The sequence below is a fragment of the Megascapheus bottae genome, chromosome 16, assembly GCF_031878675.1.
Source record: "Megascapheus bottae isolate mThoBot1 chromosome 16, mThoBot2.hap1, whole genome shotgun sequence".
Lineage (NCBI taxonomy): Eukaryota > Metazoa > Chordata > Mammalia > Rodentia > Geomyidae > Megascapheus > Megascapheus bottae.
In genome coordinates, this window is record NC_143524.1 from 45,153,303 (window position 1) to 45,166,173 (window position 12,871).

General features: G+C 50.5%; 1 protein-coding gene across 1 annotated transcript in view; it reads left to right on the top strand.

The window, feature by feature from the left end:
• The first annotated feature begins 6,194 nt into the window (after window positions 1–6,194).
• Slco2b1 (solute carrier organic anion transporter family member 2B1) overlaps window positions 6,195–12,871 on the top strand; it is a 36,098-nt gene continuing 29,421 nt past the window's right edge. The window contains exons 1-2 of the mRNA XM_090348426.1: window positions 6,195–6,501; window positions 12,691–12,821. Of these exons, the coding sequence (XP_090204552.1) occupies window positions 6,441–6,501; window positions 12,691–12,821 (192 nt within the window). The 5' untranslated portion in view covers window positions 6,195–6,440. The remainder of the gene's footprint in view (window positions 6,502–12,690; window positions 12,822–12,871) is intronic.

Sequence of the window (12,871 nt, forward strand, 5' to 3'; positions counted from 1 at the left end):
CGAGTCCAAGAGGCTCCTCCTCTAATTCGACTCTAATCACACTCTAATTCGACTTTTCCAAGGGGATCAGGAGCTGTGCTTTCTTCCTCCCTCCCTTCCTCTCATTTCCTTCTTTCTTCCCTCCCTCCCTCCTTCCCTCCCTCCCTCCCTCCCTTGCTCCCTCGCTCCTTTCCTTCCTTCTTTCCTTTTTTATTTTCTTTTTGTTAGTTATTGGGCTTGGGCCTGAATACTGTCCCTGAGCTCTTCAGTTCAAGGCTACCACTCTACCACTTTGAGCCACAGAGCCACTTCTGGTTTTCTGATGTTTAATTGGAGATAGGAGTCTCACAGACTTGCATGCCCAGGTTGGCTTCCAAATCTTGATCCTCAGATCTCAACCTCCTGAGTAGCTAGGATTACAGGCATGAGACACCAGTGCCCAGCTCTTTCTTTTTTCTTTCTTGCACCATTACTGGAGTTGAACTCAGGCCTGGGCCCTGTCCCTCAGCTCTTTTCACCAAAGACTAGTACTCTACCACTTAAGCCACACTTCCACCTTCAGCTTTTTAGTAGTTAATTAGGGAAAAGAGTCTCCTGGACTTTCCTGCCCCCCTCCCCTCCACCCTTGGCTGGCTTTGAATTTTGATCTCAGCTTCCTGAGTAGATAGGATTATATGCCTCCTGAGCCACTGGGGCCAAGCAGGGGCTGTGCTTTCTTGTCAACACAAACCAGCTACTGACTTCTCTTGGTGGCCACAAGCTCCATCTCTCTGATCTCTCAGAGTCTTCTTCAATCTATACAGCTTTAAGCTTTCTCCTGAGTGTCTAATAAGTGCCAGTGAATTTCAAACCCTCCAACTTCAACTCATACCCTATTCAGCCATTGGAGCCAAGTGAGACTTCTGGAAGTTTCTTTACCATTGCACCAAAGCTAGGCTCAAGATCTGTATCTGCCAGCTTTACCTTTGCATAAACAGATTTGGGGAAAATCAGAATCTTTCTCTGAGCATTCAGCCTTGGACGGAAAAAAAGCCTGAGTCTGGCATTAGAGGTCCAGGGTATGAGTTGATCGCTAGAAAAATGACAGCTTGACTGAGCAAATGGAGGGACCTCATTTCAAGACTGGCTGGGACCCAGGAGCCTCATGTTGGTGGCACGTTGGGTACATGCTGGAAAAGCAGGATTTATGGGTTTTCCTGCTCTGCTCTGAGCCCCGCCTCTGCCAGTCTGGGTTCACAGCCTTCTGCTTCCTAGACAAGCACCCAGGTCTTTGCTTTTCAGTTTTTCAGATTGGGTCTGGTGCATTTGTCCACCTGGAGCTGGCCTTGAACTGAAATCCTCTTTCTCCCTGGTCTCCAGTCACAACTGCTGCCTGCCATGTCCTGATCCAGGCTTGGCTTCTTCAAGGCTCAGTGAACTTTTGCAAGAGCAGCACTGTAAGGGAAGATTCTTGTATTCCTTACAGATGAAGGAAATGATACTCGGGGAGGTGTAGAGATTTGCCTAAGACTGCTAAGGGATGCCAGCCCTCCAGCTGTCTGCAGAACCTCTGTCCATCCAGAAATCTCTGGGGATGTCACATCTGTTCTTTTGCCCCCCTCCTTCCCTGGCCTACCCCCACCCTGTCTTAGGTGGCTGTGATTGACGGTGTGTGTGCCATGCATCCCCCAAGGGGCATGGTGCCGAGGAGACAGGGCCATTCCTTGGAGCTTGTTGATGATACTCTGAGAGGGGATGAGGTCTTAGTCAGCGAAGGAGGACAAGGGCTCAGTGCAGAAGCAAGAGCTGTCCATGGCTCATGGAGGACCAAGGGGACAAAGGCTCAGTAGAAGAAGGGGCCCAGATGAAGACTGGGAGTACAGCCAGGAGGCTGAATGTTTGTCCCCTGAATGGCGGTAGGCTTGAGGAGAGCCATAACGTGCTCTTTGTAACGCCCACCCCTGCTGTTATTGGAGTGGGGTGGGGGGGGTGGTCCTCCACAGACAAGGAGAGACAGATGAGAATCTGCAAAGAAACCAGGTTGTCTGAGCCACGGAGTGGCTGCTGCTGCCTCCACCCTGCAGCGGGGCTGAACCTAAATAAGCCCAACCTCTTATAGACTGACCCTGGCTGTCCCAGCCAGAGATCTGGAAGTCACACAAGAGAGGAAAGGCAGACAGACGGAGAATCAAGTGCTAGGACAGAGATGGGGGCCCAGAGTAGAGAGAAAGAGGAAGGAGCAAGTGGAACAAGGAGACAGACAATTGCAGACAGGGTAGTTTGAACAGGACCTGCTTCTGTCCACTGTAGCCAAAGAAAGTGTCCAGGGTCCAGTGTGTGCTTTTCCTGCACCAACGCATGCTGCAGTGGCTCAGAGCAGTCTCCTGGGTCCTTCGTCAGTATTTCCTCTCTGTCAAGCTCCGGGTTCTGAGACTGAACTAGGGGCTGGAACTCACTGCATTCCATAGTCATGGGGCCCAGAATAGGTAAGTCCAGGCAAAGGGAAGGATTGAGGGTGCTGGGAGGGACTGGGAGAAGGAGGGCAGGCCTGTCAGAGCTGCACAGAGCCAGGCACCAGGGAAGGGGCTGGGTGATGGCACTGGGGAGCAGGAAGGTCCATGTTTACTCAGGTGGAGGCAGGAAGGGAGCCCAGCCAAACCACCTCATGCTACTACCAAGAAATGGGAGACAACTAAAAGGCAAGCCTCTTCTGTTCATCTAGCCAGCAAGAGAAGGAGGCGAGGTAGAAACAGAGAGGCAAAAAGCGGGGAAAAAAGCAAGACAATCAGAGACAGAACATGTCCAGACTGCCAGATAGTTAGCAGCAGGTGTTGCCTGAGCTTCTAAGGAAGGTGGGAGGGCAGTGAAGGAGAGAGGATCCCTACTGAGACCCTGAGAAACAGAGAAGCAGGAAGCCATGAGAACAAGACAGAGAGCGAGGCCAGAGCGATGGAGAATCACACAGCGCTCTGACAAGATCCGGGTGAGTTTGGGGGGAAAGACAGGATTCAGAGAAAGAGATCTGCAGAGACCTATCTAGGCTGGCAGTGGAATGGGAAAAGGTTGGAGGAGAATGTCTGGAATTCTCTATTGGAGCTTAACAAGGAAAGTACCTCAGGGCAGGGCGCTGGTGCAGCGTAGGGGAAGGCTGGAATAAACAAAATGTGCTCAGACTGAGCACCCAGGGCAGAACGTCTGTAGAGGTCTCCTCTGGCCTTCCTTGATACCTGGCCTGCTGCTTTGAGTCATCTACAGCCCCCAGACAAGGCTTCCTTTGTCCTGGCTGCAGGCAGTGAGGATCTTAGAAGAAGACACAGACCCAGCCGAGGTTTAGGCCCAGCTCAGAGCAGGAAAGGCTGGGTGGATGCTTCCTCCCTGGGGGCTCACAGGATAGGGGAGAGTGAGGTCATACTTAGGCATTGGGTTTGGGCTTTTTGTTTATTTTTATTTTGTTTTGTTTTTCTCTTTTGAGACATAGTCTCAAACTCTCACTCCTCCTACATCTGCCTCGTGAATACTAGATGTGTGCTACCATGTCCAACACAGGAAGATGTGGTTTGAGGGGTAAGACAAACTGAACTCCCAGTCAGTCTGGACTCAGCATGACTACAAGTGGCAGAGACCTAGTCACTTCCTTGCCCTTCCACCTGACTGGTCTTCTGAGGGAAAAAAAAAAAATAGAAAGAACATTTGACCCCTGCAGGCCAGCTCAGGAACTTTCTCTAGGTGCCCCCTGACACATATTTATCAAGGAGCTGACCTCAGAGTCCACACACTGGGTAACCAGAAGCCACGAAATAGCTGATGGAAGGGTGCGAGGGTGCAGGTGGGACAGGAGACAGAGCCTGGGAAGAATCCTGGGCCAAATTGCCCAGGACCAGCCCTTTCCAGGAGCACTGAGGACCAGCCACAGCTCTGCTGAGCCCCACTGACCCCCAGGCCACATGCCTTGAGGCTTCTGGCAGAGCTTCCCGGTCTAGGCAAGGAGAGATTAAAGAAAACAATCTCTTCCTCTGTGTTCCTCAAAATGTGATCCATAGAACCCACTCTCCCACCTCCACCCACCTCCCATTTTGGTGAAGGATAACCTTTCCCCAGTCCTCCAAATGTCAACTCCTTCAGGAAGCCTTTCTGGTGGGCTCCCCCTAGTCACCTCTGCCAGCCAGCACGCAGAGGTGACCTCATACAATTGAAATCCACAGCTGTTGATTCCTGCAGCTGTTCCACTGTAGCCAAGCTTTTGTGCTCAAGGCTAGAACTATATCACTTGTGCCACAGCTCCACTTCCAGCTTTTTTTGGTGCTTAATTACGAGATAATTACGAGATATGAGTGCCATGGACTTACCTGCCCTGGGCTGGCTTTGAGCAGTAATTTTCACATCTCCGCCTTCTGAGTTGCTAGGATTATAGGCATCAATCACCAGAGCCCAGCTGTTCTTGTCTTTTTAGTAGAAGAGGAAAGTGATGCTTAGAGAGGAAAAGTGACTTGAACAAGAACTTCCCACAAACAAGCATCACAGTAGGGCCAGAACACAAGATGGCCTTCTGCCAAAGCTCTTTTTCTTCTCCATGTCACGGTTCTTCCCTAGACTGCACATGCGTGAGCCTTTGTCTGCCTTAAACATTTCGACACTGGCTCCAGACAAAGCAAGCTGTTCCTTGAGTGTCAGTGAGAGTGGCCAGCGGGGCTGGGTGGGGTCTTGCCTGCTGGATCAGACTTCAGGCAACAAAGATCCAGATGGTGAGCTGGTCATGACTACCATGAATTCGATGTCCAGTCTGGGCCTGGCCCTTTGTGTGACTGTGGCCAGCAGAGCCTTGGTTGAAGGGGCCTTCCTGTCTATACTGGGAGCTTGCTATCTCCAGAGCAACCTGGGGATGGCGCTGGTGCTCTCATAGGGGGCGCCATGGAGGGGGGGTGTCCAAACTTAAAACAGAAGTGGTAACATTCCCCAGCTGGGGACAAGCAGTACAGGGGGTGTTGAGGGGCCTGGACAGGACATGCAGTTCAGGGGGGGAGGTCAGATGACACTGCAAAAGCTCCAGACGCTTGTCAGAAACTGGCATGTTTGTGGAGACATGAGCTTTGGGGTGTATTAAGAGAGGGTGTATCTCAGGAAGTGAGGTGAAAAAAAAAACTGACAGGGTCCATGGAAAAGAGCTTGTGTACCAAGCTAAGCATATGGACTTTGTCCCTGAGCTGTGGAAGATGGGGAGCTAGAAAAGCTATGCGAGGAAGGGAATGACCATGCTTCAGTGGTCCAGAAAGAGTCTCATTGCAGCCCCACTCACATGTACAGCAGCACTGTAAAGGCTGCCTATGTCCATTATAAATGGAACTCAAGGCTAGAGGGCCTGGGCTATCTGCCCCGAATGGCAGAGCCAAGCCCTGCTGGAGTCAGAGCCCTCTCCTCACCCCCATGCCTTGCCTTCTTTCCTCAGTGGCACTACCAGCTCCCATGTGTCCAGCTCGTGTCTGGTGGACACAGGCCTTCTCCAGACCCTCTCACTCTCTCTGGTGCCTAAGTAGCTCTGAAATGTCATTTGAACAGGGATGTGGAAGCTGAACCATGTCAAGTACTGAAGTTCCTGAGATGCACAGACTTGGTTGGGTCAATAGGTTGAGGTCGTAGCCAGGGAGCATGAGCCACACCCAGAGCCCAGAGGCCACACTGAGGAGGCAGCAGTGGCCTGGAGCTGACCTATCTCTGAGACCCTGCTTCTTATTTTAGGCCTAAGGAGATCCACCTGCTGCCTGTGGACTCAGGGCTCCCCCTTTCCTCCATACATACCCAAGTCCCCATTTTTAAGGTCATCATGAGTGTAGATGGGGCAGCCAGGGCCAGACTGGGAACAGAAAGTCCTAGCACAGGGTTCCTGACCCAGTTTGGAAAACACCAGAATGCCTGTCATCCTCTCTCCCTGTCCCCCCTCCCCCCCCCATCTCCTATCTCCCTTGGGAAGTTACAGCTGAATGTCTTCTGGACAGACCACCCAAGGATCCTGCCAGAGGAATTTCCCCCAAATGACAGCCAAGCCTAATACTCGCCCAGAGAAACAGCTCCCCTCCCCCGCCTCCTTCTTCCTACTTAGACTTTTTTGCTTCCATGCTGCTGGGCTGGTCACACTGTTAACTGGTGCCCTCAGGCCTGATACTACTCCATTCCATACCACCTTAGCAGCTCCTGCCTGTAGCTCTGGTTCCAGCCTCCCTGCCTTCCTCCTTCAGCTTAGTTCAACAATCCTGCTCTTGGGCTGAGAAGGGGTGGGAAGATGACAGGTGCCTTGCGGGGGAGGAAGGACAGGCCTCTGGCTAAGGGTACATCCTGTGCAAAGGCTCAGAGGTAGAAAAGAACAGGATGAACTTGGAAAAGAGCCAGAATCTATTGGAGCAAGAGGATAATGTGCTCTGGGGTGAATAGATGAAGTGTGATTGGTTCTCCATGACCTTGAACTTGAGATAAGGGGTTGAGTCCTCATTATGCACCAGGCTGGGGAGAAGGAAAGCAAGCTGGCTGTAGCTAAAGACTTCGGAGCACCAGGTACAGAGCATTTCCCTTGGTCCCATTCTAGTATCTGTGAGCCCTGTTTCCTTACAGAAAAGGAAACTGAGGCTTAGAGAGGCAAAACAAGCTGCCCTAGGCCACACAGCTACAATGTGGCAAAAACAAAAAAAACAAAAAAAAAACAAATATTTGAATCCAAAGTCTTTGGCAGTGAAACTTTTGGGGAGGGACCTAACGTCATCTACGAGAGCTGATGACCGGAACACAAAGGGTACAGAAAACAAGAGAGGTATACCTGTTGACCGTGTTCAGAGGGAGAGGGGCTGTTTAAAGGGGGCTCCTGTGAGGCTCAGACACCTGGAGGCTGGCCTTCCCCAGAGGTGTCTGTCCCTGTGATCAAGGAGGGATGGGCCCAGGGTGTGACAGTACAAAGCTCTTCCCTCCTTCCATTCTGTTATAGAAATCTGAGGTTTTAGACCCTAAATCCGAAGCCCCAAAGTTCCACATGTCAAGTTTGGCTTCTTGCCTATCATAAAGTGAAGGGGAGAGAAAGGAAATGGATTCTGTGGCAGCCATGAGAAGACAGCACTCTAGCCTATCCTCAACCATGTTTGGGGTACAGGCACAAGTTACATATGCTTAACTAGACCAGGAGCTGAGGGCAGGAGAAGAGATGTTAGAAAGCCCCCCCCCCCCAGCTTACCCATCCTCACCAGTTACAAATTGGACCTGGTTGATCTTTATCTCAGTCCTTATTTGGGAGAGGAATTTCCAAAGTTATCTGTGTTATTATTGCTGTCATCCTGAGCCAGGACAAACATGTCATTGCTGCATCTTTCCTGGTGGGTGGTCTGGGCCGGAGAAACTCTGGGGTGACTGTGGCCCCCATAGGGGTCTCACTGAGGAAGTGGTGGAGCACAAAGCCTGGGGCAGATAAAAGCCTGGTGCTAAGCAAGAGCACCAGGCCTTGAGTTCAAGACACACACACACACACACACACACACACACACACACACACACACACAGCTCTCCCAGGACATACACTGAACTGCTTGTGTCTGGTCCTCAGTGGTGTCACTCAGGGAGTTCACAGTGTAATGAACATGTACTCTCACTTCTAGAACCAACCAGTCATCAGGGGTATCCCGCCATGGTACCTCTGGCTAAACTGTGGACTTCTTTGGCTCCATTTTCACACCTTTAAAATAGCTAACCTGACCCTAGATTTCTATTCAGAGAACTTCTCCCAAGGCAGACAGGAAAGTCCACAGACAAAAGGGCCCAGGGCCAGGCAGGTGTTGGCTCTGGGTCAGCTCCAGGGAACTACTGTGAGCAGGCACACGCAACGCTTTGGACAAACTGAGTGTTGACATCTTGGAATTGGGAATCAGTGTTGCCAGGTCAATCTGCTGATTTTTTAAGAAGGAAAAAAACAAAAAGCCCCGAAGTGTATGTGAAATTTCCAGATTTTTTTTTTTAGATGGTGGCAAATTAACAAAAACAAAGAACCACTGAGCCAGCCAGCATTGTGCAAGTACCAAAATGATACTCAACCCCCAAGTATACCTCGCCTGGGGGCTTGGATCCAGGGTCTCCTAGCCATAACCTCTGACCTCTGCTGCCCCTCTGTCTTCTGCTTGGCCTGACAAAGCAGCGAGAGGGCCCTGAAGGGAGGCTTTTCCTTCTCCTTGCATTGGAAAGTAAGGAAAACACAAAGAAGTGCTGGAATGCCATGGGACCTTGGGAAGGAGCTGACAGGGAGTCCAGGAAGAGACAGGGGTGGTGGGGGAAGGGCCAAGGAGCCAACAGAGGGGTCACCCCACAGGGCTTCAAACCGCTTCCAGGAGGAGGGTCAAGAGTATGTTGGTCTGAGGCTCCCAAAGGAAGGAAAATAAGTTATTCTGAGCCTAGTGGCCAGACCTGCAAACAAACACACTGGAGAATTTGAAGCTAAGGCTGATTGGCAAAACTGACACGAAAAAGGCACCTCAGAGTTGACTGAGGTCATTGTCCCCGGGTGATGTACCTGTGTTGCCCTCACGCAGGCATGAAAGGCAAGGTTCATTAGTCCTCTCTTACCATGGCTCAGAATCTTCTAGTTGTCAGCCTTGAGGCACTGTGAGCCCTGCTTCTGGGCACACAGGATCAGAGTGGTCCCAGGTCTTATCGTCTGTGACAAACAGGCTTGAACGTTCTGTCCTGCCTTGGCCCTTCCTGTTCCTGAGATGCCAGAGCCCTCATGAGCGTTGTCTTGGCATATCTTCGCACCTGTGGCCCTGTTTCTCTTGAAGGGACGGACTCAGGACCTTGAGGTGAATTCTGGCCCCCCAGATGCTGTGTTCTGTGCAACTGGGGGCCACATACATGGATGGCCTCTTCTGTGACAATTCATAGGACAGAAACTGGATGGGAAGAAGAACTGGCCACACAGAGATTATCTTTGCATCTGTACTAAGGCCATGGGTAGAAACATCATCTTAGAGTTGCCTTTATTTTATTTATTTGTATTTATCTTTTTACTTTGTGTGTGTGTGTGTGTGTGTGTGTGTGTGTGTGTGTGTGTGTGTGGTCAGCCTAATCCTGCACACAGTGACATTTAATCTACAGCAGCCCCAGATTCCCCTCTGGGGTCCTGCTGTACCCGGCTGGCCACTTCCATAGGGATAAGGGGAACAGAGAACAGACCTTCCTCACTTTCTCTCCCCATGCATTCCTCCCAGCTCTCTGCCTTGAACTTTCACCTCATTCGTTCATTCTAGATGTAGCAATGCTTATCGCTACTACAAAGCAAGTATGGAAGCAGGCAGAGGTGTGTGGGAGGACAGAACACCGACAGAAGTTCTGACTGCCTCACCAAGAAGGGAGGAGCATTTAGTAAACACTTATCACATGTATCATGTCTCAGAGGAGCTGCCCAGACATGACTGACACAACCTGGCAAGGACCTAAAGTTCACACTAGGTGCAATAAAAGGGCCACATCACTGCTGTAAGCCCTGGTGGTCACAGCAGGTAGAAAAAACTGGTGCAGAGGAAGAACTGGAAAGTTGTTTTCCAGCCTTTCAGGGAAGGAGGAAAAGAATCAATGTAGACTCCATTGGGATGGAGTAAGAATCTCAGTACAACTACTTGAGGTTGAGGAGACCATTGTGAGGGGAGGGTTTTGTGGGAAGGGACTCAAAGATTCCAGAGAAGAAGCAGAACCAGGTGCTGGTGGTTCATGCCCCATAACCTAGCCACTCGCATGCCCCATAACCTAGCCACTCAGGAGGCTGAGACCTAAGGATAGCAGCTTGAAGCCAATTCTGGCAGGAAAGTCAGTGAGGCTCTTACCTCCAATTAGTAACCCAACAAATCCAGAAGTGGAGCTGTGGTGCAAGTGCAAGTGCACTGGCCTTGAGCACAGACACTCAGGAACAGTGTTCCCAGGCCCTGAGTTCAAGCCCCAGGAGCAGCACCAAAAATAAAAAAGATCCTGAGGACGCTAGGCATGGTGGTGCTTGCCTGTAATCCCAGGAGGTGGGGGCAGCAGTTACATCTCAGGTTCTCAAGTTCAAATCTGTCTTGGGCTACATAGGGAGAACCTTGTCAAGAAAGAGAGAGAAGGTGGAGGCAAAGAGAAAGAAAGAAAAGAAGAAGGAAGACAGGGAGGGAGGAAGGGACAGGAGGGGAGGGAAGGAAGGAAAGAAGGAAGGAAGGCAGAAACAGAAAGGAAGAGAAAGAAAGAGAGATGAGTGAGGAGAGGGAGAAAAAGAGAGAGGGAGAGAGAGAGAGAGAATAAGAGCCAGCACTGTCATAGAGTTCCCTTAATCAGACCATAATGAAAGCCCCAAGAAGAACAGTCAAATGGTTTGTGTGGGGTGGGCCAGGTGGGAGGAGAAGGAACATTCCCAAAATGCATGGCAGAGCAGCGCTGAGTGAGATGGTGGTAAGAGTTGGTTTCAGTGGACTCAGTGCCCAGGTTGAATTCCAAGGCAGGAGCTCACCAATGCTTTCTGTACTGAGGACTTCCCTGCTTTTCAATTAAGGAACCAGAGGAGTGGCTCATGTAAGAACACAAACAGGGCTGTATCCAGGAACCCAGGCCTGGACCGCCCACTGCGTGGACCTCCATAGTTAGTGAGGGTGATCAGGGAGAAGGCTCCCAGCTCTCCAGGCCTGTGGTTGATGGATATGACTCAGGAGTGATGACCAATCTGCCAGATGGAGAGAAGCTCCAGGTGGTCTGTGTTGCCCGACTGGCTGTGTGTGTGTGTGTGTATGTGTGTGTGTGTGTGTTCGTATGTATGCACAGATTTTCCAGGAAAGGAAGAAAGGAGAGGAAAATGGTCTTCACTGGAGATCTACCTGTGCCAGGCACTGGGCCAGGTGCCTTGGTGCCTCTCCTCTTTGAAAACATATGGCACATACAAATTTGAACATGTGGACCAGGAATCTGGCCTAATGGTAGAGTGCTTGCCTAGCATGCATGAAGACCCAAGTTCAATTCCTCAGTACCACATACATAGAAAAAGCTGGAAGTGGTGTTGTGGCTTAAGTGGCAGAGGGCTAGCCTGAGGAAAAAGCCCAATAGTGCTCAGGCTCTGAGTTCAAGCCCCAGGACTGGAAAAGAAAACATGTCTGTAATTGCAGCATTTGTGAGGCCAAGCCAGGAAGATTGTGAGATCAAGGGCAACCTGGGCTACATGGTAAGAACCCAAGTCAAGAATTAATAAGTTGTTCATGCATGTGTATGATACCTGAGACAACCCAAATGTTCATGAACTGAATAAGAGATAAATCAATGTGATCTGTCTATACTGTGAGGTATTAATCAACCATTAAAAAATGAAGCATTGACATATGATACAATATGGGTAAATGTTATGTTCATTGGAAAAGGCTAACTACAAATGACCGTCACATATTGTATGCAATGTCCAGATAAAAACAAATCCAGACAGGCCCTAAGCTGTGGAGAAACGTAGCCACTGCTGACAGTACAGGGCTTCTTACTAGGGTGATAAAAGTGTTGTACAATTCAAAAGTGGTGATGGTTGTGTACATGACTTCGTCGATTGTGTGCTTCAACAGGATCGATTTTATGATATGCGAATTATGTGAATGAAATCAGAAAATAGTCTTTAGGCTCCCGGGTGCCTTTTGTAAGGAATACAAAATGCTGGTTTGAGGGAGTGCAGGGTCTTCGTAGCCCTTTCTGAGTTTGCCTTCCAGGACTGCAGATGGAGAAGGAAGGAACCTGGGGGTGTCAGGGGTGTCCTCAGGTTAGTTTACAGGCTCCATAAGGCATTGCTGAATGAGGGGAAACTCCAGCTTGCCTGCCGGGAGAGGAACCTGAAACAATGGGGTTAGCTTCCCACAGGAAGTGGGATCTTGGAGGAGGAAGGCTCTGGTCTCCATCTCAAAGCTTGGGTGGAGTCTCTCAAGGCTGGATGTCAGGCTCCCCACAGACATGTGGCTCCAAAGGCCCTGAGAGAGGCCTTTGAAGACAAGCTGTCAACTGCCCACAGTGTTTACCAGAGATGAAAGCCAACGCACAGGGAGGCCAAGGATCTAAGCCAGCCCTGCCTTCGCTCAGCATTGTGTCATTTGTCCCAGAAGCATTGAGTGGACTGAGCCCTGATGGCCCTTTGCAACTGACCAGCGATTGGTCTGTCTGTCTGTCTGTCTGTCGGTCGGTCGGTCTGTCTTGATATAGGATTTAGGGATTGGACTGGCTGCACACAGGGTGATACACTATATTGAAGTATCTGTTCTAAATACACGCAGGAAAAGTCTCAACCCTGAGTTTGGACCCTTCCTTGAGCCCCCTCCCCTCCCTCCCACACCCAGCCCTGATCCTCGACAGAGCCAGACAGACCCAGGCCCAGACTCAGCTTCCAGGAGCTCTAGCTGTCTTATGGTTGGAAGCCAAGGCTGGCTAAGACTTCAGGCTCTGCCCTGCTGCTGGCGCCATGGCTCATCAAGTTTCTGGGAAGCAAGTGCAACATTTTCTCTTTAGTACATGAATGCAGGGAACAGTGTGATTTGAGAAATAGTAGGTCCCTGGAAAAGCCACATGCGTCATACTCTGTCAGGAAGGGTTGCTCCACACATTGTGACCTAGGTAGGAATCAGGAAGGCTCAGATACACACCAACTCTTAAGTTCCTGCCTCTTCCCCCCTCCCTCCCCCACTAATCCCTTCTCTGAGATTTTAGCTCCCCTCCTGGCTGATTGTCTTACAGGACCAGCAAGTGAGGGACCCCAGATGCCAGACAATGACACCAAGGCTACAATGGTCACAGAAGACACATCTGCAGACAAAGCCCACCCAGAACCTCGAGATTTGCGGTCACGTATATTCCACAGCGTCAAGGTACCTCTAGGGTTGGGCATGGGTGGGGTCTTCTGAAGAATGGGAGGCTG